General features: G+C 62.7%; 5 protein-coding genes across 14 annotated transcripts in view; 2 read left to right on the top strand and 3 right to left on the bottom strand.

The window, feature by feature from the left end:
- The first annotated feature begins 247 nt into the window (after positions 1-247).
- On the top strand, positions 248-3,677 carry CDK10 (cyclin dependent kinase 10). 2 transcript variants are annotated; one of them, XM_068693865.1, is made up of 13 exons: positions 248-404; positions 691-763; positions 975-1,046; positions 1,158-1,260; positions 1,380-1,461; positions 1,611-1,678; positions 1,976-2,028; positions 2,129-2,198; positions 2,309-2,368; positions 2,511-2,634; positions 2,710-2,849; positions 3,057-3,109; positions 3,180-3,677. In XM_068693865.1, exons 1-13 carry the CDS (start codon positions 294-296, stop codon positions 3,281-3,283), a joined length of 1,113 nt encoding a protein of 370 aa, XP_068549966.1. In that variant the 5' UTR covers positions 248-293; the 3' UTR covers positions 3,284-3,677. The 2 variants fall into 2 exon arrangements, with proteins under 2 accessions (XP_068549966.1, XP_068549967.1); XM_068693866.1 differs by lacking the exon at positions 691-763 and having other exon boundaries at positions 300-404.
- A 243-nt stretch (positions 3,678-3,920) lies between these two features.
- Positions 3,921-5,617, bottom strand: SPATA2L (spermatogenesis associated 2 like). Its single transcript, XM_068693864.1, has 2 exons — positions 5,072-5,617; positions 3,921-5,002 (listed from the first exon to the last, which is right to left on the bottom strand). The coding sequence occupies exons 1-2, from the start codon at positions 5,363-5,365 to the stop codon at positions 4,064-4,066; spliced, it is 1,233 nt and encodes a 410-aa protein (XP_068549965.1). The 5' UTR covers positions 5,366-5,617; the 3' UTR covers positions 3,921-4,063.
- Positions 5,230-11,250, bottom strand: VPS9D1 (VPS9 domain containing 1). Of its 6 annotated transcripts, none has more exons than XM_068693858.1 (16): positions 11,089-11,250; positions 10,233-10,302; positions 10,038-10,130; positions 9,793-9,955; positions 9,529-9,640; positions 9,388-9,450; positions 9,072-9,124; positions 8,835-8,989; positions 8,662-8,794; positions 8,115-8,569; positions 7,900-8,029; positions 7,623-7,840; positions 7,452-7,533; positions 6,095-6,199; positions 5,902-6,010; positions 5,230-5,366 (listed from the first exon to the last, which is right to left on the bottom strand). In XM_068693858.1, exons 1-15 carry the CDS (start codon positions 11,194-11,196, stop codon positions 5,935-5,937), a joined length of 2,016 nt encoding a protein of 671 aa, XP_068549959.1. In that variant the 5' UTR covers positions 11,197-11,250; the 3' UTR covers positions 5,230-5,366; positions 5,902-5,934. The 6 variants fall into 6 exon arrangements, 5 of the variants coding, with proteins under 5 accessions (XP_068549959.1, XP_068549956.1, XP_068549957.1 ...); XM_068693855.1 differs by having other exon boundaries at positions 7,623-7,819; positions 11,089-11,246; XM_068693856.1 differs by having other exon boundaries at positions 8,662-8,747; positions 8,902-8,989; positions 11,089-11,246.
- A 67-nt stretch (positions 11,251-11,317) lies between these two features.
- ZNF276 (zinc finger protein 276) lies at positions 11,318-18,880 on the top strand. Its single transcript, XM_068693860.1, has 11 exons — positions 11,318-11,572; positions 12,513-12,822; positions 12,927-12,979; positions 13,347-13,844; positions 14,747-14,825; positions 15,933-16,013; positions 16,458-16,568; positions 16,648-16,723; positions 17,196-17,313; positions 17,579-17,678; positions 18,093-18,880. Exons 1-11 carry the CDS (start codon positions 11,368-11,370, stop codon positions 18,376-18,378), a joined length of 1,917 nt encoding a protein of 638 aa, XP_068549961.1. The 5' UTR covers positions 11,318-11,367; the 3' UTR covers positions 18,379-18,880.
- Positions 18,806-23,845, bottom strand: part of FANCA (FA complementation group A) — a 34,170-nt gene continuing 29,130 nt past the window's right edge. For 2 of the 4 annotated variants that reach the window (XM_068693846.1, XM_068693845.1), the window contains exons 38-43: positions 22,032-22,094; positions 20,838-20,943; positions 20,345-20,420; positions 19,843-19,999; positions 19,513-19,605; positions 18,806-19,072 (exon numbers count right to left, since the gene is read on the bottom strand). In XM_068693846.1, coding sequence (XP_068549947.1) covers positions 18,968-19,072; positions 19,513-19,605; positions 19,843-19,999; positions 20,345-20,420; positions 20,838-20,943; positions 22,032-22,094 — 600 coding nt within the window. In that variant the 3' untranslated portion in view covers positions 18,806-18,967. The remainder of the gene's footprint in view (positions 19,073-19,512; positions 19,606-19,842; positions 20,000-20,344; positions 20,421-20,837; positions 20,944-22,031; positions 22,095-23,845) is intronic. The other 2 variants (XM_068693849.1, XM_068693848.1) reach the window with 1 other exon arrangement.

The raw sequence follows: 23,845 nt of genomic DNA, 5'->3' as shown, positions 1-23,845 counted from the left end.
GTGGGAACACGGCAGCGGAGGGGGGGCAGGGGGCAGGCAGCAGGGTGCTCCGGGGGCTCCCCACGGTGCCGGCTGTCAGTGAACGCCGGGGCTGGGCTCACACCGGCTGCGGGCCGGGCCCGGGCACGGCGGGGCCTACACCGGGGCCTACACCGGGGCCTACACCGGGCCGGGCCAGGCCGCACATAGCAACGGTTGCTAGGGGCCCGCGCGGGGAGGGCGGCACTGCGCATGCGTGAGGCGGCGCCGGGCGGCACTGCGCATGCGTCAAGCGGCGCCGGGCGGCACTGCGCATGCGTGAGGCGGCCATGGCGGAGGGCGGGAGCGCTGAGGGGGAGCTGGAGCCGCTGCGCTTCCCCCGGCTGTGGGCGGACGGCTTCTTCGAGGTGCCAGCGTCCGAAAGGGTGAGGGACGGGGCGGTGAGGTCGGGGGGTGGGGATTTGGGGGGTGCCGGGTCGTGAGGAGGGGGCACGGGCCTTGATCGGGGGGCCTGGGCCTTGAGGAGGGGGCACCGGGCCCTGAGGAGGGGTCCTGGGCCCTGAGGGGGGGGCACCGGGCCCAGGCCGGGGCCGTCCCTGCAGCAGAAGGGCCCGGGGCAGCCCCACCGTCAGGCCGTGCCTCCCCCCGCTCGTGGGAGGTCCCCCCCCCCCCGGAGGCAGCTCCTGCCCCTGACCCCCGGTTTGGTTGCAGCTGGGGAGGTGCCGGAGCGTGAAGGAGTTCGAGAAGCTGAACCGCATCGGGGAGGGCACCTACGGCATCGTGTGTGAGTGCGGGGCGGGCTGCCCTCCCGGCACGGGAGGGGGATGGTGCCTGGGAGGAAGGGTGGGTGCTCAGCCTGGGAGAGGAGCGTGCTGGGCTGTGGGGCAGCGGGGCCTGAGGCTGAGAGGGGGCTCGGCAGTGCCAGCGCCTCCCCGGTGATCGGGAATAAAGCCGGCGTTTGCCTCCTCGTGCTGAGCGCCCCGCTGCTCTTCCAGACCGTGCCCGGGACACTGTAACGGATGAGACCGTGGCGCTGAAGAAGGTGCGGATGGACAATGAGAAAGAAGGTAATAAAGGGCCAGGGATGCCACAGCAAGGGTGGCTCCTCATGCAGACTGCAGCACCCCTGGCCCCTGCTTGAGGCACTCGTGCAGCGCGGCTCTCGCTGTCCCCCCCAGGAATGCCCGTCAGCAGCCTGCGGGAGATCACCCTGCTGCTGGAGCTCCACCACCCCAACATCGTGGAGCTGAAGGAGGTGGTCGTGGGGAATCACCTGGAGAGGTGAGAGTGCCCCCTCCGTCCTCCTGTCATCTCCTGCCCTCTCGGCTCTTCAGAGGCGATGCCTTCCTGGTGCTCCAGCACAGCCTGTGCCTTACCTGCCTCTGTCCCATCTCCTGCAGCATTTTTCTGGTAATGGGCTACTGCGAGCAGGACCTCGCCAGCCTTCTGGAGAACATGCAGACGCCTTTTTCTGAGGCTCAGGTAAAGGTTGGGACAGGCTTTTAGGAATGGCACCCCTGAGAGGGGGCTGCAGCTCCAGCCAAAAAACCTCGGCCACCAGCGTGGGTTCCCTGTGCCTTGCAGTCCCTCCTGGGCACGCAGTGGGTGACACCGCTGTCCTGTGTCCCCAGGTGAAGTGCATCATCTTGCAAGTGCTCAAGGGCCTGCAGTACCTTCACGACAAGTACATCATCCACAGGTGGGAGCGGGGGGACTGCTGGGAGGCAGCCTGCAGGGCCCTCGAGCTGTGGGGTGATTCCTCAGCTCCTGCGCCCCTGCCACGGGAGCAGGGAGCGCTGTGTGGAGAAGCTCCGGGTGGGGCGTGCTGCAAACACTGGGCAGTGTGGGAGCTGTGGCAGGGATGCTGAGATGCATTTCTCTCAGTGAGCAGCCAGCTCAGGGGCTCAGCATCTCCTCAGGTGCTCTGGGCGGGGTGGGTGTGGGAGGAACCACGGCTGCAGGGCAGCGCTGACTGGCCCCTCGGTGTTCCTGGCAGGGATCTGAAGGTGTCCAACCTGCTGATGACTGACAAAGGCTGCGTGAAGATAGGTGAGCCCCTGCGGGTGTGCCTGCAGCTCTCCCTCTGCTCCACGAGCAGCCGGAGCACGGATCCCACCTCTCCTCTCACCTCGGGGCTCCTCTCTTGCAGCGGATTTTGGTCTGGCACGTACCTACGGGATGCCACCAAAGCCCATGACCCCCAAAGTCGTCACGCTGTGGTGAGTGCTGGGTGTGGGACCCCGAGCTGTGCTGCCTCGGGGTGGCACGGGGCGAGTCCTGCAGGGGGGGCAGCGGGGGCTTCCTGCAGACCTGCCCCTTCCCTGCGCAGGTACCGAGCGCCTGAGCTGCTGCTGGGGACAACGACGCAGACCACCAGCATTGACATGTGGTAAGGGCGGGGACAAAGGACAGGAGCAGCCGAGGCTGGGGGGTGCCTGGGGGGTTCACAGGAGCCAGGACTGCAAACACACACAGGGAGGGTGTGGGTTCTGCAACCACTGACTCTTCCTTGCACATCTTCTGCACCGCAGGGCCGTGGGCTGCATCCTCGCCGAGCTGCTGGCTCACAAGCCGCTGCTGCCGGGCACCTCGGAGATCCACCAGATCGACCTCATCGTGCAGCTCCTGGGGACGCCCAACGAGAACATCTGGCCGGTGAGAGCTGTTCTGTGAGCGCTGCCCGCCCTCCCTGCCTGCCTGCGCCTGATTTCTCTGCGCCCCTGCCCTCAGGGTTTCTCCAAGCTGCCCCTGGTGAGTCAGTACACCCTGCGGAAGCAGCCTTACAACAACCTCAAGCACAAGTTCCCCTGGCTGTCGGAGGCTGGGCTGCGTCTGCTCAACTTCCTCTTCATGTACGATCCCAAGAAGCGGTAAGAGCCAGCTGCGTGGGCAGGGCTTGGGGCTGCTGGTGTCACCGTGCCTGCCTGGAGGGGACTGTCCCTTGTGGGGTGGGGACTGTCCCTCGGGATGGGGGCAGCTCAGCCCCGTGGGCAGGTGTTGGGGTGGAAATGAGCCCAGGGAAGAGCGTGGGCAGGTTGGGGACCGGGAGAGCAGGCCACGTGCCCTTGTCCCCACAGGGCGACAGCGAAAGACTGCCTGGAGAGCTCCTACTTCAAGGAGAAGCCCCTCCGTAAGTAAATCCCCCACCAACCAGGGCTGCGGAGCTGGGGGCCCCGCTGACCCGCCTCTCTGCCCCCCAGCCTGCGAGCCTGAGCTCATGCCCACCTTCCCGCACCACCGCAACAAGCGGGCAGCCTCCACCAGCGCGGGGACGGAGACGCAGGCGAAGCGGGGCAAGCCCTGAGCCCCGTCCCGCAGCGGGAGATAACGGGAGCTCGCCGCGGGGGCGGCCGTGGGGCTGGGTGCTGGCTCCTGCCCCGCTGCTGGCCGGGCATGTGGCCCCGTCAGCCCTGAGGGGTGCCCGGCTCACCCCAAAACACCCACGGGCTGCCAGAGCCCGAGCTGTGACCCCATCACAGCACTGATCCCCTCCTGCCCTGCTTGGGGTGGCAGCCCCCAGGTGGGTTTCAGCCCTGCGCCGCCTCCTCCCTGGGGGTGGGATGGGGGCACGGCCTGTTGGGGGGGAGGATGGGGGGAGTGGGGTTTGGGACAGAGACACCTGGGGGGCTGGCGGGGCCAGCCCTGGGCTGTGTGGTGTAACCCTGACTGTGCTGTCAATAAAAGCAGCTGCAAACAGAGCCGTGGTGTGAGCCAGGTCCTTGGGGCAGAACCGGGGCAGGATGCGGCCCTCAGCCTCCCCCCAGCCTGAGCTGCTCCTGGGGGGTGCCACCAGCACCGAGCTGACCCCCAGTGAAGCCCCCCAGGGACAAAACCACCCTGGGGACAGCGCTGTGAGCCCCGTCCCTCCCATGAGGGGTTGGGGGGGGGTTCTTCAGCCCTTCCTCCTCCCCGCTCCCTCCCTGGCAGACAAGACCAGCGCGCCGCGAGGCAGCCACGTTTTACTGGGACGCACGGAGCCATTTACAGCAGCAGCTGGAGCAGGGGCCCGTTGTGCCCACCCTCCTCAGACCACCCTGCTACATCCAGGAGCTCGGCAACCAGCAGCACCCCTGGCGTTGCCCTGCTAGGGCCGGGGGCTGGAGCTGTCGGCCAGCAGCATGTCCACCTCTGTCCTCTGCAGCCAGAGGCGCTGCTGCCTCTCGCCGCGCAGCTCCTGGCCGCGGTGCTGGCTGCGGCAGGCCCGGCCGGCGGCGCAGGTGCCGGCGTGCAGCTGCTGGCAGGTGGTGCAGCAGTAGGAGGGCAGCGCGCCCTGCTGCAGGCACGAGTGCAGCTGGTAGCAGGGCAGCTCGGGCGCTTCCTGCGGGGCGCTGAGGGGCACGGCCTCGGCCTGGCTGCCGGGTGGGGGCTCCCCAGGGGGCAGCCAGGTTGGGGGGAGCATCTGGGGGCTGCCGCCGGCTCCCCTGAGCTCCTGCTCCAGGAAAAAGCAAGAGGAGGAGGAGGAGGAGGAGGAAGCGTCCGGCTTGGGGATGGTGGGGAGCAGCTCCCGCCCGAGATTGCTGTGTTCACAGAGGTCCCAGCTCCTCCCAAGCATGTCCTGGGCCTCCTGCAGCCCCGTGGGGTCCCGCCACAGCCTGGAGCTTGGCGCTGGGGGGCTGAGCTCCTGCTCCCCGCCATCCCTGGGGTTCTCCGGCATCTCCTGGTACAGATCCATGTCGTCATCGTCATCGCAGGCGGCCGCCACCTCGCCTCCTCCTGCCGCCAGCTCCCGCAGCATCTCCACGCAGGCCTCCACGTCGCGGGCGAGGCCGCGGGACTTCAGCAGCTCCTCGGCACGCACCCGGCGGGGCCGCAGCCGCTGCAGCACCTCGGCCAGGATCTCACACTCCAGCCGGCAGGCGAAGAAGCCGCAGGCAGCTGCAGCCAGCTCGGCGCCCGGGGGCCGGCGGCACACGGCCAGGCGGTGCTCGTCCCTCCGCACGTAGCCCAGGCGCCCGAAACTCCGCAGGAGATCAGCTTCGGGCAGCGCCGCCCGCAGCGAGTGCACGTAGGCCCCCGAGAAGGTCTGCAAGGACAGCGGGGTGACACCGGGGGTCCCGGCTCCCCTCCCCAGGACCCCCAGCCCCCTGCTTACCTGCACGGTGCCGAACTCCTTGCGCCAGGGGAAGAGGTAGAGGTTGAGGGCCGCCCGCTCCAGCAGCTCGAAGGCGGCCGCCAGGCCCCGCAGCGCCGGCTCCAGCTCGCGGCGGCCCCGCAGCCCCCGGGCCAGGAGGGCTTCGGCGTCGTCCTGCAGGGCCCGCAGCAGCCCCGGCTCCGCCCGCAGCCGCTGCCGCAGCCTCTCGGTGAACGAGGGGTCGGGGCAGGCGCCCGCACGGCCCCGCTCCAGGCTCTGCCGGTACTCCTGCCGCACCGCCGGGCCCGCGCACATCCTGCGGGAACCCCCCCGGGTCAGCGCCCACGGGCCCCCACCGGCACCGCTGCTCCCGGTCCCTCCCCGTGGCCCCCTACCGGCCCCGGTGCCCCCCGCTGCCCCGCCCCAGCACCGCCCCCGGCCCCGTTCCGCGCCCCGTGGCCCCCAACCGGTCCCGGTGCCCCCGGTTCCCCGCTGCAGCCCCACCCCGGGTCCCTCCCGGTGGCCCCCTCCCGGCCCCGGTTCCTCCCGGTGCCCCCCCCCGGTGCCCCCCCGGTTCCCCGCCCCAGCACCGCCCCCGGCCCCGGTCACCCCCCGCTCCCCCCGCCGCACTCCCCCAGCTCCACCCGGCGGCCCCGAACCAGCCCCGGTTCCCTCCCTCCCCCCGGTTCCCCCCCCCGGTGCCGGTCCCGGTCCGGTCCCTCTCCCACCTGCCTGCCCGGCCCCGCGCCCCTTCCGCTTTCCCGCGCCACGCCCACCGTGACGCCACGCGAGGGGGGGGGGGCGTGGCCCTCCCCGCAGCGCCCCCCCGCGGGCCGAGCCCCGCCACTTGCCGGGGGGGTCCCTGGGGGTCCTGGGGGGGCGGCTCAGGGCAGGGTCTCCAGGTAAGCCAGTGCGCTCCGCAGGGAGGTCAGGCAGTACCCCTCCTCGCCCAGCAGGCACCTGCGGCACGCGGTGTCACCACCGGGGGTCACAGCCCCCCCCCCGGGACCCCCCCTTAATCCCCCCCCCCCCAGAGCCCCCTACCCCTCGTGGATGAACTCCTCCAGCGCCGCGCACTCGGGGAGCAGCTGGGGCAGCCCGCTGCGCAGCGCCGCGAACGACACGAGGGGCAGCAGGTCGTCCGCACCGCTGCCGGCGACACGAGAACTCAGGGGGGCTGCTGGCACCGGCACTGGGGGCACTGGTGCCCGTAGCCACTGGCACCCAAGGGGACCAGCACCCATGGACACTGGCACCCATGGATTTTGCAACCCAAGGACACCAGCACCCAAGGACACCAGCACCCATGGACACCAGCACTCGTAGCCACCGGTACCCATGGCCACCAGCACCTGGGGTCACCAGCACCCATGGCCACTGGTACCCATGGCCAATGACACCCAAGAACACCATACCCATGGTCACTGGCACCCATAGCCACTGGTACCCAGAGTCACCAGCACCTGGAGTCACCAGCACCCGTGGCCACTGGTACTCAAGGACGCTGGCACCCATGGGCACTGGCACTGATAGCCACCGGTACCCATGGCCACCAGTACCTGGGGGTCACCAGCACCCACGGCCACTGGCAACCATGGCCAATGACACCCAAGGACACCATACCCATGGTCACTGGCACCCATGGCCACCAGCACTCGTAGCCACTGGCACCCATGGACACCGGCACCCAGGGTCACCAGCACCCATAGCCACTGGCAACCATGGCCACTGGTACTCAAGGACGCTGGCACCCATGGGCACTGGCACCAATGGCCACCAGTACCCATGGCCACCAGCACCCAAGGACACCAGCACCTGGGGTCATCAGCACCCATGGCCACTGGTAAACACGGCCACCAGCACCCATGGCCACTGGTACCCATGGTCAATGACACCCAAGAACACCATACCCATGGTCACTGGCACCCAGGGTCACCGGCACCCATGGCCACTGGCACCCATGGCCACCAGTACCCAAGGACATGAGCACCTGGGGTCACCAGCACCCAAGGACACCAGCACCCATGGCCACTGGCAACCATGGCCAATGACACCCAAGGACACCAACACCCAAGGAGACCAGCACCCATGGACACTGGCACTCATGGATTTTGCAACCCAAGGACACCAGGACCCATGGACACCAGCACTCGTAGCCACTGGCATCCATGGACACGGGCACCCATGGGCACTGGCACTGATAGCCACCGTTACCCATGGCCACCAGCACCCAAGGACACCAGCACCTGGGGTCACCAGCATCCATGGCCAATGACACCCAAGGACACCAGCACCCATGGCCACCAGTACCCGCAGCAGCAACCAGCAGCCCTGCAGCACTGGGGAGCACCAACCCCGCTGCCCCCCAGGCCAGGCGCCCCCCCGGCAGCGCCGTACTCACATGGTGCCGGCGGCGGGGGCGCGGCTGTCGCGGGCGCTGCAGTACTCCTCGGCGCACTCGCAGATGCTGCGCAGGGCTCGCACTGCGGCACACAGCAGGGTGCTGAGGGTCGCCCCCGCTGCCCCCCGTGTGCGCCCACCCCCCAGCACGCCCCCCAACCCGGCCCCGCACCGATGCAGTCCAGCTTCCTGCGGGGACACGTCTCCAGCGGGATGAGGCGCAGGTCCTCCACGGCGGCGCCGTAGGCGGGGGACGAGCCGGGGGTGGCGGGGAAGAGCCGGGAGGGCAGCCCCAGCTCGGCGGGGCTGGCGTTGCGGTGCCGCTCCATGCTGCGGGCCAGGGCCGCCTCGCGGGGCCGGTGCACGCTCCTGCGGGCAGACAACGGGGGGCTGCTGGGGTAGGGGGGGCCGGGATAGGAGCCCCCAGCCAAGCCCTGGGGCTGCGGTACCTGTAGAGGGCCAGCAGCGGGGCCCAGAGCGGGGGGAAGAAAGCCTCCTCGATGCAGGCCAGGCACTGGTCCTTGCCGGCGGCGGTGTTCAGCCCCTCGAAGGCCAGCAGGGTCAGGGACAGCAGCCTGTCTGGGAAGGAGGGAGTTCCGCAGCTCGCTGGGCTGGGCACAGCGAGACCCCGTCCCCATCCCGCGTGTCCCCGTCCCCCCCTCACCGATGGCGTTGTGGATGTCCCTCACCACGCCCTTCAGCTGCTCCTGCAGCGACGCCGCCTGCCCGGGGGGCTCCCCCAAGGGCCAGTCCTCGGGTGAGGCCAGGAACCGCTCCAGGTCCTCGAAGGAGCTCTCCCGGGGGGCTTGGGGGTCCCCCTCCGTCCCGGGGGCGTCGGGGCTGCCGTCGGCGAGGGGCGCGCTGGAGAGGCTGTGCCGCAGCTCGGCCGGGCCGTGCTCGGGCACCGAGAACATGCAGTGAAGGCTGCGCGAGGCTCGGAGCCGCCGGCCCCCCGGCTCTGCAGGCAGCGACCCCCCCGCGTCCAGAGAGAGGAAGGAGAGGCTGGCGGGGGCTGTGGGGGCGGCCTCGGGGCTGCTCTGGCTCACAGCCGGGTACAGCCGCGTGTACACCGCACACTGCAGCTTGCGCAGGAGCTGGGCAATGGGGTGCTCAGGGAAGCTGGAAGCAGAGGGATGGGGGTGAGGGGGGGCACCGGCAGGCGGCTGCACCCCCCTGGGTCCAAGCAGAGCCCCCTGCCAGCCCCGCAGTACCTGAGGAGGCAGGAGAAGAGCCCCGTCACCAGGGACAGGTCTGCTGGGCTCCTCTTCAGCCTGGCCTTCCACTGCCGCGGCCAGTCCTGAGGGAGAATCGGTGGTCCGGCAGCAGGGATGGGGGGGGCAGCGCCTCTCCCTGCCCCATAGCACATCCTCCTGCCCCATAGCACATCCTCCTGCCCCATAGCACGTCCTCCTGCCCCATAGCACGTCCTCCTGCCCCCACAGCATACTCACATGGTCCTGCTCGTACTCCAGGACGGCAGCGTACAGCGCTCTCTGCTCCTGCTCCTCGGGGGTGAGGGCCACGCTGCTGGAGAACCTCCTGGGGGTGCCGCGGTCCCCCGGGTGAGGGGGCACGCAGCGAGACCCCCACACCCTCGCAGCCCCTTCCGTGACACCCTCACCTGTTGGCCGCCTCCTGCAGCCGCAGCCGCCGCTCCTCCATTTTCCGCTGCAGCTGGGCCAGGGCAGAGTTAAGGCTCCAGAAGTGAGGAAGCAGCAGCCACAAGCACAGACCGGGTGCACAGGGTGGCACAGGGGGAGCCCCCCGAGACCCCCACGCTGGCTGAGCGGTGCCCTGGAGGCAGCTTGGACGGGCACAGGCTGCACCTCTCCAGCCTCAGCCCCCCCAAAAGAGCCAGGAACGGGGCAAAACTCAGCCCCCAAAGCCTGTCACAGCCTCGGCCCCTGCTCTGAGCTCTCTCCCCGCGGCAAGGATACGGTCTCCTCCCGCGCCTTGGCGATCACCAGGTTCTCCATCATCTGCCGCTGCAGGGACAGCGTCTGCAAAGCGACGCCGCGTCGGTGACACCCAAAAAAAGCCCCGGGTGAGGGTCCCACCGCCCCCAGCTCCCCGCTTACCAGCGAGGTTTTCTGCACGGCCTGGCTGGGGTTGAGCCGCGCCACCCGCGCCTCGTAGGCAGCCTTCAGCTTCTGGTTCTGCAGCGACGCCTCCTCCAGCGGGGTCAGCTCCCTGCGGGGATCCAGGGCTGGAGGGGCGTCGGGGTGACCCCAAACACGAGCCAGGCTCGGGGCTGCCCCATACGGGCCCCAGCAGTGGGGCTGGGTGAACGCTGCCCCCGCAGCCCCCCGCTGCCAGCCCCCCACGCCCCCATCCCCACGCACTTGCGGGCTGCCTGCGCCTCGGCGATCTGCAGCTTCTGGAAGATCTCCGGGGGCAGGAAGGGCGAGAGCTTCCCCCCTTCATCCGAGAAGACCCTGCGGTGCCTGGAGACGGGAGCGGGCCCCCCGCCGCGCTCCTGCGGGGCCGCTTTCGCCTTGCCTTTGCCTGGGGGAGGGCAGGAGGGGGCTCAGCCACCCCCGCCACCCCCCCGCTGCTCCACACCCCCCCCCAGGACCACCAGGCTCACCCAGCGCGGCCGCCAGGGACTTGACCCTCTCCAGGCACTGCTCCGCCAGCTTCAGCATCTTCGGCGTGTCGGGGCCGAGCCCCTCGCCCCCAGCTGCGCACAGTGGGGGGGGGGGGTGTAGGGACGCCCCCTCCCCAACCTCAGCATCCCCTTTATGGGGAGGGGGGGGCCCAGCAGGGGCTGGGGGTGGGCTACCTGTGAGTGCTTCGTCCTGCAGGGCCTGCGAGATGAGGGTGATGCTCTTCAGGTACTCCACGTAGGCCTCCTGCCACAAAAACCAACGGGGGGGGGGTGATTTTGATGCTAAAAAGCCCTTTTTTGGGGAGGGGGGATCACACACATGGAGGGGGGGGTCACACACATGGAGGGGGGGTCACACACACGGAAAGGGGGGTGGGATTTTGATGCTAAAAAACCCTTTTTTGGGGAGGGGGGGTCACACACATGGAGGGGGATTTTGATGCTAAAAAGCCCATTTTTGGGGACACTCACACACACACACATGGAGGGGGGGGGATTTTGATGCTAAAAAGCCCTTTTTTGGGGAGGGGGGGGTCACACACATGGAGGGGGGGGTCACACACATAGAGAGGGGGGGATTTTGATGCTAAAAAGCCCTTTTTTGGGGAGGGGGGTCACACACATGGAGAGGGGGGGTCACACACATGGGGAGGGGGGGGTCACACACACGGAGGGGGGGTGGATTTTGATGCTAAAAAGCCCTTTTTTGGGGACACACACATGGAGGGGGGGGCACACATACATGGGGGGGTGGGATTTTGATGCTAAAAAGCCCTTTTTTGGGGAGGGGGGGGTCACACATATGGAGGGGGGGTGGGATTTCGATGCTAAAAAGCCCTTTTTTGGGGAGGGGTGTCACACACATGGGGAGGGGGGGTCACACACATGGGGGGGGGGGTCACACACACATGGAGGGAGGGGGATTTTGACACTAAAAATCCCATTTCTGGGAACACACACACACACATATGGGGGTCCGGATCCTCCCAGCCCCCCCCCCAACCCCCCCGTTACTGTTCCCGGTGCTCACCCCCGGCCTCCCCCCGCTGTCCATCTCCAGCGCCCCGCTCGCCGCCCTCATGGCGGCCTGCAGGGCCCTGCCCGGCCCGGCCCCGCCGCCTCCTCCCGCCGCGGCCATGGCGGCCGGAACGCCCGGTACCGGGCTGGGGGGGGGGGACCCTAAACCGGGACGGACCCCACCGGGACCTCCCTGCCGCTGGGGGGCGCTGCGGGCACCGGGGGGGAGGGTTGGGACCGGGGGGGGGGCCGGGCGGGGCGCGCCGGGCCCGCGGCGGCGGCGGCGGCGGGGATGAAGCGCGATCGGCGCGGGCGGTTCCTGGCGGCCTCGGCCGAGCCCCGGAGGCGGCCCGGGACTGCGGGGGGGGCGGCCCGGGGGGCTGCGGAGGGAACGGCGAGGCCCGAACCGGCCGCGGGGTGGGCCCCGGTGGTGGCGGCGGCGGCCCCGGTGGTGGAGGCCTCGGCTTGGGCACGGCCCGGGGGGGCGGCGGAGGAAGGTGAGGCCCTGAGGGGGGGGGGGTGGGGGGGGGGGGGAGGCCTTGGGGTCCCGGTACCGGGGGGGGGGGGGGGGGTTTGGGGGTCCCGTCCCGTGGTCCCCCCCCCGGGGGGGTTGTGGCGGTGGGGACGGGGCCCGGAGGCGCCTTTGTGGCCCGGTGGGGGGGGGTCCCCGTGTGGGGCTCTCCCCCTCCTTGTGGGGGGGTTCCCGGGGGGCAGCAGGCTCAGCCCCCCGTGCCTGAGGCTGGGCTGGAGCTGGGGGGCGCCTCTCAGCCCCCCCAAATGTTTGTGAGCTCCGTGGGTGCTGCTGGGGTGGCCACAGGGAGCTCCCGGGGGCTGCAGCCCCCCAGGTGTGGGGCAGGACCCCCACCACTTGGAGGCTGGAGCCTGGGGGCTGTGGGCAGGAGCTGCAGCCCCCAGGTGTGGGGCAGGACCCCCACCACTTTGCCATGGGGGAGGCTGGAGCCCGGCTGTGGCCCTGCTGAGGCTGTGGTGAGGCAGAAGCCGTGGGGTGGCAGAGAAACGGCGTGTCCTGGAGGAGGGGGGAGAGCTGGGGGGGCTCAGGCTCGCTGAGGGCTGCGGCTGCTGTCTATAAATACTCTGGAGATAAACGCGGGGCAGGGAGGAGAGTGAGGAGAGTGAGTTTGCTGCAGGATGGTGCTGGGGGAAGCGGGGGTGCACGAGAGCCCCAGGAGGAGCTGGGTCTGCAGCAGCCTCCCCGGGGCGCAGGGCAGGGACATTGGGGGGTTTGAGGGGTGATGCTGCTCTGTCAGGGGCTGCCCTGAGTCCTGGAGGAGGTCTCATCCTCCCCGGCCTTTCTGTGCTGGTGCTGAAGCCAGGACCTCAAATGCAGCCTGCTGACTGGGACCGAGGGATGGGGAAAGTCTTCCCGCGTGCTCTCGGAGCAGGCACGAGCGGTTGTAGCCGACCCTTCTCCCGCAGGAATTGGCAGAGCCCTGAGCACTGGCTACTGTCGCCTCTGCCATGGGAAGTTCTCGTCCAGGAGCCTGCGCAACGCCTTCGGGAAGGTGCCGGTGATGGGGGAGAACTCGGAGAAGCAGCGCCGCGTGGATCAGGTCTTCTTCACGGACTTCCAGCGGCTGGTGGGGGTGGCGGTGCGCCAGGACCCCGCGCTCCCCCAGTTCGTCTGCAAGAAGTGCCATGCCCAGTTCTACAAATGCCGCAGCGTCCTCAGGACCTTCATCCAGAGGGTGAACGCCTCTCCCACGGGCCATGTCAAGTCGAAAGGAAAGTACGTTGAGTTTCTTTGCCCCTGGTAGTTACGGGGAGTTGTAAAGCACCGCGTGCCGCCGCGGTCCCGCTGTAACGCTGCCGCTGCTCTTCTGGCTCTTGCAGGAGCAGCGCTGCCCCGGCCCAGCCTGGTGCGGAGGGAGGTGCCTCCTGTCTGGGTGAGTAGCAGCTCACGGAGCTGCGTCCCTTCTCTTTCTGCAGTTTTGGCACAGGGGGGTGGTTTTCTGGGGTGTTTGGGGCAGGGCGGTGCCTGTGTCCTTCAGCAGGGCTGTCCCTGCACACCCCGGGTTGGGCGCTCACAGGTTGGGTGGTCACACTGCCCCGTCCTCCCTCCACCACGAGCTCTCCCCTCGTGTCCCCAGAAGGATCCTCGCTGGCACCAGCATCGTGCTGGAAAGTTTCTAACTTATGTGGGGAGCGCAAAGAGCGGGTTTGGGGGCAGCACCAGCCTGACCCAGCCGCTGTCAGTGGCTCGGGAGCGGGTCTGCAGCCACTGACCCTTGTGCCTGCTGCTTCTCCCCGCAGTCGACCTGATCACGTCCAGCCCGCAGTGCCTGCACAGCCTGGTGACGTGGGCGCACGCGCACGCCGGGGGCTGCCAGTCGGTGCCGAGCCTGCAGAGCGTGCTGTCCTCCGAGTACTGCGGGATCATCCGCGCCGTCTGGGGCTGCGGGGACGGCCACGACTACGTCATGGACACGGATTCCGACTGCAGCACGGTGCTCGTCGACAACGCCTTGTCTGTCAAACGGGAGTGGAGCAAGGGCACGGCGCAGCGTCTGACTGACAACGGGGCAGGGGCAGACAATGCCGAGGCTGTTTCTGCTCCCAAAGCCCAGCATGCTCCAGTAAGGACGACTCCTTGCCAGCAGCCCGCAAACAAAGGGACCACATCAGTGCCACTGAACGCGGAGAATGAGCCGCCGCAGAACAGGGATTCATCTCACCCACAACTGGACAGCACGGCCTCGGTACAGGAGAAAGCCCTGCCCCAGCCCGTGTCACCGCCGAGCAGTGCCACAGGTAAGGGATTTGCCTTCTGGTCTTCTCCTGAGCTTCTGGGGAAGGCTGAGGTCTGAAGAGCTGCCCCAGGGAGTGATATTGGGGCTGGGCTGCCCTCCTCGGGGACTGCTGCTCCTCAGGGGGACTCGGATCCCACTGGGAAGTGCAGGTTGCCTGGAGAATTGCCTCTGGTCGCAGACAGCAAAATTTGCAGAGGGAAGGGGGAGCGCATGGCTTCGGCTGGCCGCGTTGTCCTGCAGCCAGAGCCATCCCTTGTTCCCCTCTGATGGAAGGGACAGACTTGGCTGTTCCTCAGCTGGCCCTGCCCTCACCCAGGGACGTGAGCAGTGCAGAGCAGCCACTGGTTCTGACCATCTGCCAGGTGTTGGTTTCTGATCAGTCCTAACCCTGCCACATGTTGGCAGTGGGGTGTGACCCCCCCCCAGCTGCGGCTGCAGGGCGATGCCGAGCAGCAGGAGCCCCTCTTGGCGCTCCCCTCTCCCCAAAAACTTGGGGCCTCAGGCTAATCCCGAGTTCCAGAAGTCGAGATGTGTTTATCTCTAACAGCCACGTGAGACGTCTGCTGCTGGGAAGGGAGAAGGCAGTTGTGACTCACTGGGGAATGAGGCTGCCGGGTACAGAGCGGTTGTCACTGGGGAAACCGAAAGATGCTCGTGGCAGCTGCAGGGTGAGGGCTCTCCCAGTCCCTGGGGCGCAGGCAGAATGCTGCTCCTGGAGCACGCGAGGCATGGAGTTTGGCTTAAATAATCATTAACTTGTCGTGGAGCACTTTTTTTTTTTTTTTTCTTCCCTCCAGTATGAGCCACCATGAGTGAATTCGAGTGCCTTCCCGGCAGCTGTCTCTGCTGGCTTGTTCTCACTGCTTTTCCTAGTAACGCACCTTGTTCTCCTTCATTTCCTAGGACAGTTGAGTGGGAAGCAGGTTCTGTCTCCAACGTCGGATGAGCGGGTAAAAGACGAGTTCAGTGACCTTTCTGAGGGGTGAGAGAAGAGTGGGTTTAAACTAGCCTTAATGTCTTCTTTGCGAGTATGAAATGGGAGGCCTCGGAGAGCTCTTTCTCCACGAGAGACCCGGTCCCCGGAGGCTCTGGGGGCTGGCAGCCGAGGCGCAGAGCGGTTTCTCCGCGGTGGCAGCGCTCAGCTCCCTCCCTCGGCCGCAGCAGGGTGTTTGCACATCAGCGTGTGTGCGTGTTCTGTTTGGTTGCCCCCAGCAGACCTGGCCGTGCTCTGCGCCAGCCCCTGCGCCCTGGGAAAGCAGCCGCGCGGTTCTGCGTGGGCAGGAGGCTGCTGGTGGCTCCGTGTTGCTCCCACACCGCTCCCCTCCGCAGCTCGGGGCAGCGGGGTGTGGGTGCACGGCCCTGAGCTCGCAGGCAGTAAGGGGGGACCCCAATAAATTGTCCCCCGTGGGAGCATTTGTGCAGAAGTTTGAGTGGGAGCGGGACAGCGGCAGCCTGGCGGGTTTTCTGCTCAAAGGTTTGGCCGAGTTCTCCAAACCCCGGAGTGAAGTGAGGCTGGTGCACGGCTGGTGATTGAGTGTAGGTGCTGAACGGCCGAGTGTGAGCTTAGTGCAGCCTGGCAGGTAAATGTGTCCCACTGAAAGCACCCCAAGAACTCACTGCCTGTGCCCTGGCTATGGAGGGAATTGCCTCTTGTATAGCGTAGGGTTTAAAAAAACAACAACAACAAAAAAAAAATGTGGCTGCTACATATGAGGAAGCACTGAATGACCTTAACTAACCTGTGCCAATTACATCACATTCTTGCTCTATAAAATTACTTTTCCGAGTATAGGAACTGGTTACAACATCGGATCTTGTCAGTAACAGCCATTTTTTGTACTCCTGACAGTGGTTCAGTTAATCTTACACAGATCTAACCCTAAAAGGAGCCGATTTTGCTATTTGCTGTGTTCACCGAGGCTTTATTTGCTTTGGGAGATTGCGGGGGAGGAGAACACGTGGAGCTTCGGTTCCTGCGCTGTTCTGTGGGGGAGATGAACGTGCTGGGAGCAGAGAACGCGTGTGGCTGCTGGTGCTGGCGCATCAACCGCGTCCTGTGTCGGTAAAGGGCATCTTCTCTCTCTCTCAGAGACTTCTTGAGTGATGATGAGAATGAGAAGAGAAACGTGCAATCTTCAGATGACTCCTTCGAGCCTTACCCCGAGAAGAAGTAAGGGGCTTTCCCCCTCCGGCAGCGCGCTGTGCTTGGCGGGGGGCTGTGGCTGAGCAGGGCTGGTGCCTGCCCCTGCTCTGCTGGCCGCGGGGCAGGACCCAGCTGGGTGGATGAGCTTTGTTTTCCTGCCTGGCCTCAGTTCTCCCACATCCCTGCCTTCCTGCCCCCGAGGGACCCGTTAACGCCTGGAACGTGCGTTCCCCAGGCTGCCCATCAGGTTAAAGCACAGCCGTGTGCCTCTTCCCCAGGCCCTGCAGTAAATGCAGCAGCTCGGCTCGCGTGTATTTATTTGATGGCACGTGTGCTCCTGTGCAGCCTGGGCTTTGCCAGGTCAGGCATCAGGCTAAGCCTTCAGGCCAAGTGTAACACGCTGGGACAGTTAGGTGGGAGGATTTAAATCAAGATCGAGTGTGAAACAGATGTCCTTCTTCCTTCCTGGAGGGTTTCTAGCAAGAAGAGTGACAGCAAAGAAGCAAAGAAGGCGGAAGAGCCCAAAGTAAGGAAGAAGCCAGGACCTAAGCCAGGCTGGAAAAAAAAAATCAAATGTGAAAGGTAATAAAAGAGCAGGGTGTGGCGGGGCGGCGGCGCTGGCTCCCGGCACGCCGGCTGACAGCAAGCCTCTGCTTTGCAGGGAGGAGCTGCCCACCATTTACAAGTGTCCTTACCAGGGCTGCACGGCTGTCTACAGAGGGGCCGACGGCATGAAGGTAGGTTCAGGGCTTGTTCCTAGTCCAAACCTGCAGCTTTGGGTGTTGTAGAGCAGCGTTTGTACAAGGGGCAGGTCTGGGACGTGTGGTTCAGCGTCTGGCTTTGCAGGGGGGTGAGTGCCTGGGTGAGTCACCGAAGGGAGCAATCTGTCCAGCGTCCCTGGCCTTTTTCTGTGCTTCCAAAAGGAAAAGGAGCTGCTGTGGCTCAGCGTGCTCCTCCTGTTCTGGAAGCCTGCCACTGGCTCGGCAGCAGCCCTTGGAACGAGCTGGGCTGTGTGCTGTAAAGTCCCCGCTGCCAGGGATGGATTTGGATGAAAGGCTGGTTTTTCACAGCAAAACAGTGACGGTGGGCAAGGCTGCCAGGCTGGGGGTCTCGTTTCTTGGGGGGTTGTTTTCTTTTCTTGTGGAGAAAAAATTCAGCTTCGATCTCTGCTTTAAGGCGAGCAGTTAGAACCCTGTCCTTCCTTCCCAGAAACACATCAAAGAGCATCATGAAGAAGTTCGGGAGAGGCCCTGTCCTCATCCGGGCTGCAACAAGGTGTTCATGATTGACCGGTACCTGCAGCGGCACGTGAAACTCATTCACACAGGTGGGTCTGCAGGGTTCTGATCGCATGGGGACTGAGCAGTGCCAGCTGATTCATTGTGCAAGGCTGCTGGGCGCTGTAGCAAGGCTCTGTGGGGGCTGCAGAGCTGTCGTCCTGACACGTAAGCCTGTAACAAGCCATCGTGTGGGGGATTTGAGGCAGGGGGAGGAATTCAGCTTCCCCCAGTAACTGTGGGCAGCTGTGTGTGTGTGTTTCATGCGCTAAGAAATCAGCAGCACCAACCACTCTTTGCTTGTTTCCATTGCAGAGGTACGGAATTATATCTGTGATGAATGCGGGCAGACCTTTAAGCAACGCAAACACCTCTCGGTCCATCAGATGCGGCACTCAGGAGCAAAGCCCCTCCAGTAAGTGCACATCATCATTTATTCATAGCTAAAAAAGGGATGGAAGGCATCAGGAAGCTCTGCTGAGCTCTTCCTGTCCTTAGCACAGCGTAATTCCATGGCCCCAGCCCTGTGTGTGGCACTTCAAGTGTTCATCCACTTGTGCAGTGTGTGCCCCAGCTCCAGTGCATCCGTTTGTTGAACAGGTCTTAGTCCTTCTGTCCCTGTTCAGTAGGTGACTGCTCAGCTCTAGGTGTGAGGGTAAGGGCATTGCTTGACCAGGGCAGCTTTAGGAGGTGCTATGAGCCAGCTGCTGAGGCTGTGGTGGTCATCTCGTGCAGCCCCAGCTCCTGATCAGCACAGCGCCACGTGGGGGGGTCTGTCCCTGTGCCAGACAGCTTGTGCTGGGTGCTGAGCCCCTGCCTTGCCTTGCAGGTGTGAAATCTGCGGGTTCCAGTGCCGGCAGCGCGCGTCGCTCAAGTACCACATGACCAAACACAAAGCCGAGACGGAGCTGGAGTTTGCCTGCGACCAGTGTGGGAAGCGCTTTGAGAAGGCCCATAACCTTAACGTCCACATGTCCATGGTGCACCCTCTGACCCAGACTCAGGACAAAACCAAGCCACTGGAGCCAGAGCCTATTCTCCTCCTAAATACTTCAGGGACTTCAGAGAGCCAGGCAGTAAAGCCAGAAGTGACTGCACAGCAGGAGCCCACCTGAGGGGGACGGGGCAGCGTTCCCAGTCCAGCCCTGTAGAAACCGTACAGCAGAGTGGAGATTTTTAATTTACATTTTAGTCTCCAAAGAACTCAGTGGAATTAGCTTCAGCTTGCTCAGAAAAAGCTTGTTATCATGCTGTGATTCTCCATGCTCACGTCTGATTCAGCAGTGTTGTACTAAGAGTCTGTCTAATCCCAGGGGAGTGGATGTTTGGCAGCACCCCTTTGTTGTCCCCCTTCTCCCCCCGCACACAGTTGTAGAAGCAGAGTTGGCCCACAACTGTTACCGACCTGCACAAGCTGCTGCCTGTACAGTATGGCCTGCAGGTGGCTGTAAGGGTACCTAGGACAGTGGAGCAACTTTGAGCAGATGTTTTGTTTTGGTTTAAAAAAAAAAAAAAAAAGAAGATTCCCAAAGTAAGTCTAAATTGAAATTTGTAACCTACTTTTTATTGTAACAAGAGCTTCATGGTTATGCTTGTAATAAATTATTTACAAAGTAATTGGAAAGAAACAGCACTGGTGAGAAAAGAGAGGTAGCAGCGGCGCTGTCCCTTGTCCCCAGTCAGCGTGGTGGCACTGCCTGGCCCTCAGAACAGGACCAGCTCCTCGTCCAGGTCCAGGGCTGCAGCTGGCCTCGAGCGACGCAGGATGGCTCCCAACTCGGGGTCAAGTTGGTCACAGGCAGCTAGTAACTGGGGAGAGGGCAGGTGGCTGGTGTTAGGGCTGTTCTTGTTTCCTCAGAGCAAGTTACAGCAACCTCTGTGAGTTGTGCAGGCAGCTGCTGCTGGCCGCTGCAGCAATCAGGGGCTGCAGGCAGCCAGCACCGTGCGTGTGGGAATTGCAACTCCAGCCCCGTAACCGTGCCTGGCACTTTCCGTAAGACCAAGCATGAAGCAAGAGTGCGTGAGGGTAATGTTTAACGGAGCTGAGATGAAGCCTGCAGCAGGGGAGCGGGACGGCAGCGGCTATAGCACTGGTCCAACAGCAGGTGTCTACTGCTCCAAGCACGGTACAGCAGCACGCTGCCTGCTGCTGGGTGAGCAAGTTAAGTGTGGCAAGAAAGGCCACACAAAGCTGGTGCTGCCCAGACGCTGGGCTCTCAGACTGGGAGGAGAGAAAACACTCAACGCACCGGTCCTAGGTTTCCAAAGCTTCTGGCAGGGCAGCGAGGAATCGCAGCACGCAGGAACCGACGGGCCTTGGAGATCACCTCCACGGGATCCCCCTGAGGAACAGACGAGGTGAGGCACAGCAGTGGGGCAGCTGAGGGTTCAGGCACCAGCAGCACCAGCAGCCTCTCAGCCCAGGCTGGGAACAAGCTGCCTGCCAAAGGCATCTCCATGTGAACCCACAGCTTTGTACAGGAGAGTGAGAACCAGAGGGATGCTGCAAGCAGCAGGGGGAAGGGAAAAGGGATAGGATTCAGAGTTAGGAGAGGAAAAAAAGACTGAGCTTCACTCACAGGCTCTGCAGGGTCTTGGCCTTGTCCCACCTGGTCGGACTGAGGCAGGTCTTTCCCTTCCACAAAGAGCTGAAGCAGCTGGAGGTAGAGGTCGAGCGCCACGTAGAGGAAGAGCTGCTCTCTAGCAAGCAGCTCGTGGTCAAAGCCAGGGGTGAGGCTGTGGGAAGTCACACACGTGTCCTGTCAGCGCCAATTCCACCTTAGTTTCTAACAGCAAGACACGAGGTAAATCCAGGCAGTGCTCCTGCTGCCCTCTGTTTTACAAGTGCCACTGCGTGCAGGGCCACCCCCTGCCAGGGACACTGAAGGACAAAGATGAAGGGAAACTTCTAGCAGAAGAGACAGGGGTTCTAAAACAGTCGCCCTGCCATGATCCAGTGTTTTCTCCTGCACAGCTAACACAGGAGCTCAGCTCACCACCGGGCCTGCTGCTGTGCATGGCAGCCACCAGCCACATCCTCCCTCACAAGCACATTCCTGCACCCAGCAGGACATTCCTTACCTGTAGAACGCGAGAGGCAAGAGCCGGCTGTGGCAGGCCGAGGCCGCGCTGTGCAGGACAAAGTATTTTCTGGAGCCTGTAACAGCCAGAGAGAAGCACTGAGCATCTGCAGCGGTCCTCACCCTACCTCGTGTACTGCTACAGCAGCCCAGGGGCTGCACGGCTTCCTTCCAGCCCACGCCAAACCCTGACACCTGGGTGTGGTGACACGGAGAAGACAGCTAGAAGAAGACAGCTGTTCCCTCTTAGTATTGTTTCATCTGCTGGAGAAAGCCTGAGTTTCAGCCAGCTCTACCCCTCAGCCGGGTCACCGTACTGTAGGGTAGAAGCAGGATGTTCTCAGCCTTTACTGAAGCAGCATTTTTTTTTTTCCCATGCAGCTCACAAAGGCCCAACAGTTCCTCCTTACAAAGCACATTCATTAATCAAAGAGAGCAGTACTGTCCAGCACTAAACCCCAACTTTCCATCCCTCGGAGGCAGGACTCGCTCACCTTTTTCTGCTGACTGGAAGAGAAGTGGCCAGGACGCACCCCTCTCTTCCAGGCACTGCAAAATCTCCAGGGACCATTCCAGAGAGGTCTGAAAGTCCACGCCCTCCTGGGAGTCAGAAAGGACAGATCACCTTAGGTTTTAGTTGCATCAAAGCAGAAGTCCCAGTAAGAGACCACGCGCATGACATGCTCTCGTAAAGGACCTTCAGGAATTTAGCCCAAGCCTTTCCCCTCGCCTGGGGGCCTGGGTTCCTCCCAGGGCCACCAGGCCCTTGTGCAATGCAGGGACTTCATCACAACAGGGGCAGGGGAAGCAGTACGGGTGTGCTGGTGACAAGCTGGTTGCTCACTTCCTAGCTGTGCTCCGCAGAGTCCCTGCGAGTCCTGCACCTACCCCACCCTGTTGCCTGTAGCAGACTTTTCCCCTCTAACCTCTCCAGTGAGGGCAAGCCCTGGGAGGGTTTTTTGCATTGCTCATTTTCCTTGGAACAACCTCCCCTATCTGTTTGCTCAAGAGATTTCTTTCCTCAATGACTCTTCCTCCAGACTCCCCCCGTGAAAGACGATGAGATCAAATGATTATTTTTAGCTTGAATCTGCTCCCTGATCCAATCTGCTAGCTGACTACACCAATGGTTGCACTTCAAAGCTGAGAAGATAGCAAAGGGACAGAAACGCATTCATAAGGCAGGAGGGTGCTTAGGGCAGAGAGCTGCTGAAAGGAACTTGTTGTTTTTGCTCTCCCATTTCAGAGCACTAAATCATTCAGAAACCCGTGTTCCTCCTTGTTAGGGACTCTTCGTTGTGAAATTCCGTGTGTGTTTCTGGCCTGAGGAAAAGCCTCTTACAACAAACGTGCAATGCCACACAAATGCCAAGAGATAGATACGAGGTTCCAGCACTACCTGGAGGTGTAAAGTCTGAGCAGGAAACTGAGAATAAATAGTAAGTCATTCAGAAATAAAAGCTCCTGCAGTGACAGGGCAGATAACATCAGATAGAAGGAAATACACATTCAATCTGATATGAACAGAAAGGCTTTCAGCAGGTTCTGTCTGGGACGCTGCAGATCCCTTCCTTCTGGCAGAACAAGCTACCAGCCTTCTGAGTACTGGTACAAAGCACTTCTAGGCAGCAAACCGAGCCGATCAGATGCATTTAGTGTCATGAGAATTCCCCGAGGGCTGAGTTTACCTTTGGTGCTATTTTTGCTGAGATAAGGTCCATGAGCGAGAAGAACAGCAGCGAAACAAGAAGCTGAAAGAGAAAGAGTACCTGTTAGCTGTGTCGGCGGCGATGACTCAGAACTCAACTTTCCCATCAGGAAATAACATTTCACCGGGTACGTCCCCAGGATGGACCTGGATGAACTACAAACACTGCTGCTCCTTCCAGGTGAAGGAAGTGCATTTGAAGAAGAGAGACTGGGGCCTGGCTTGCTTCATTGCTTCTGAGGGTAAATTCCACACTAAATTCACAGTTTTTCAAAGCAAGGCTTGCTGCAGTCAGCAGTACAGACAACAAATGGCAAATTCTACCAAATACAGGAAAAATTAAGTAAGCTACTATAGATGTAAACATGGAGGCGAGCTAATCTTGGTCCATGCACGCTACCGGCAGATGCTGTGCAGCCTCCCACCTCAGCAAGTGCATTGCAATCCTATCCTGCCACACGGTACTGCTTTTCTGGATCCTTACAACTGAAATCAAAGGACCCTGGGAATTTAAAGCAACACTTAATTGCGCTGTTAATCGAGCTGTAAAGCTCAACCTCCTCTCTTTTCCTGTCTCTTTCTAAGAAAAGAGAGGGCAGAGCCAGACAGCAAGCTACATGCATGGATGCATGGCACAGGACTGAGTGCACATGCACAACAGTCAGGCCAAGGCAGAGAAAAGAGCAGCAAGAGACCTCACATTTCAGCTGAAAATTTACAGAGGCACAGACTGCTGCATGTGGATGAATCAAACAACAAGGAGTGGCACATGCAGAACAGGGCTCCTTGGATTCAAGCGCAGTACCTCATTCCCCAAGGTGGCTGATCCCACCAAACTGCCCCTTCTGACTTAGTAAGATTTGCATTTTCACACTGCCTGTCACCTGGAGGGATTTATTTGGCATCTGACCTCACGCTAGTCCTGTTTGTGAGGCCAAGTCCCCACCACAGAAAGATCTGGGGAATTCCACCCAAACAAGAGCAGTAGCTGAGGGTCTGGCCCAAAGGCTGAGCACCAGGCAGCCAGTGTGATCTGCTGGGACCCGTTACGCTCAGCCCTCCTGCTGCTCTCATTCTCCTGGTGCCCTCCTGCTATCTTAAGGAAGATTTTTGAGGTGAAAGCTGTCGTTATTTCACCTGTACTAAACGCACCTATCACCTCGGTGAGATCAGTTTCTGACTAACAACTTTTGGCTCTTGACCAGTATAAACAACAGTGGAGTCAATCCCACGGCAAGAGGAGCTGCTACCGCAACTGCTGCCCTGAGGATTAAAACTTAGCTGTAACCAGTAAGGCACGGGTTCTGCATGAACAAGATTTACCTGTGAATTTCTCAATACAGAGACACTCCCCATACAGAACTCTGGTCCCTGCCATCCCCTCACAATCAACACACCCCTGGGAGAGCAGCAGCCCAACTTCCTTCTCAGCAGAAGGCTTCAGAGAATTGCTGTGCACAGACAGCCTGGGCCATGGTGAAACAGCAGACGTGTTCCTGGAGCACACCTGGGAGTCTCCCGGGAGTCTGTCTCTAGGATTCCCAGAACACCTGCCCAAAGCCCTTAGGATGCCTGCACCCCTGTTTAACAAACACTTTCTGCATCTCCTTCGCCTTCCAACCAAGATGCCTGAACTAAAATTAACAAGGAAAGCTCCTTTGTCAAAAGGAAAAGTGATTCTAGCATGCCATGGATTGAGCTCTCAATCTCTGCAGCACTCTCTCAATCTTTGATTATTTTTTACAGCTTTTTTAAAGCAGCAATTTAATAATCCTCCTTAACTTCACAGTGAAA

The sequence above is a fragment of the Anas acuta genome, chromosome 10 (genome assembly GCF_963932015.1).
Source record: "Anas acuta chromosome 10, bAnaAcu1.1, whole genome shotgun sequence".
Lineage (NCBI taxonomy): Eukaryota > Metazoa > Chordata > Aves > Anseriformes > Anatidae > Anas > Anas acuta.
This window is presented reverse-complemented; position numbering and strand designations above follow the sequence as displayed.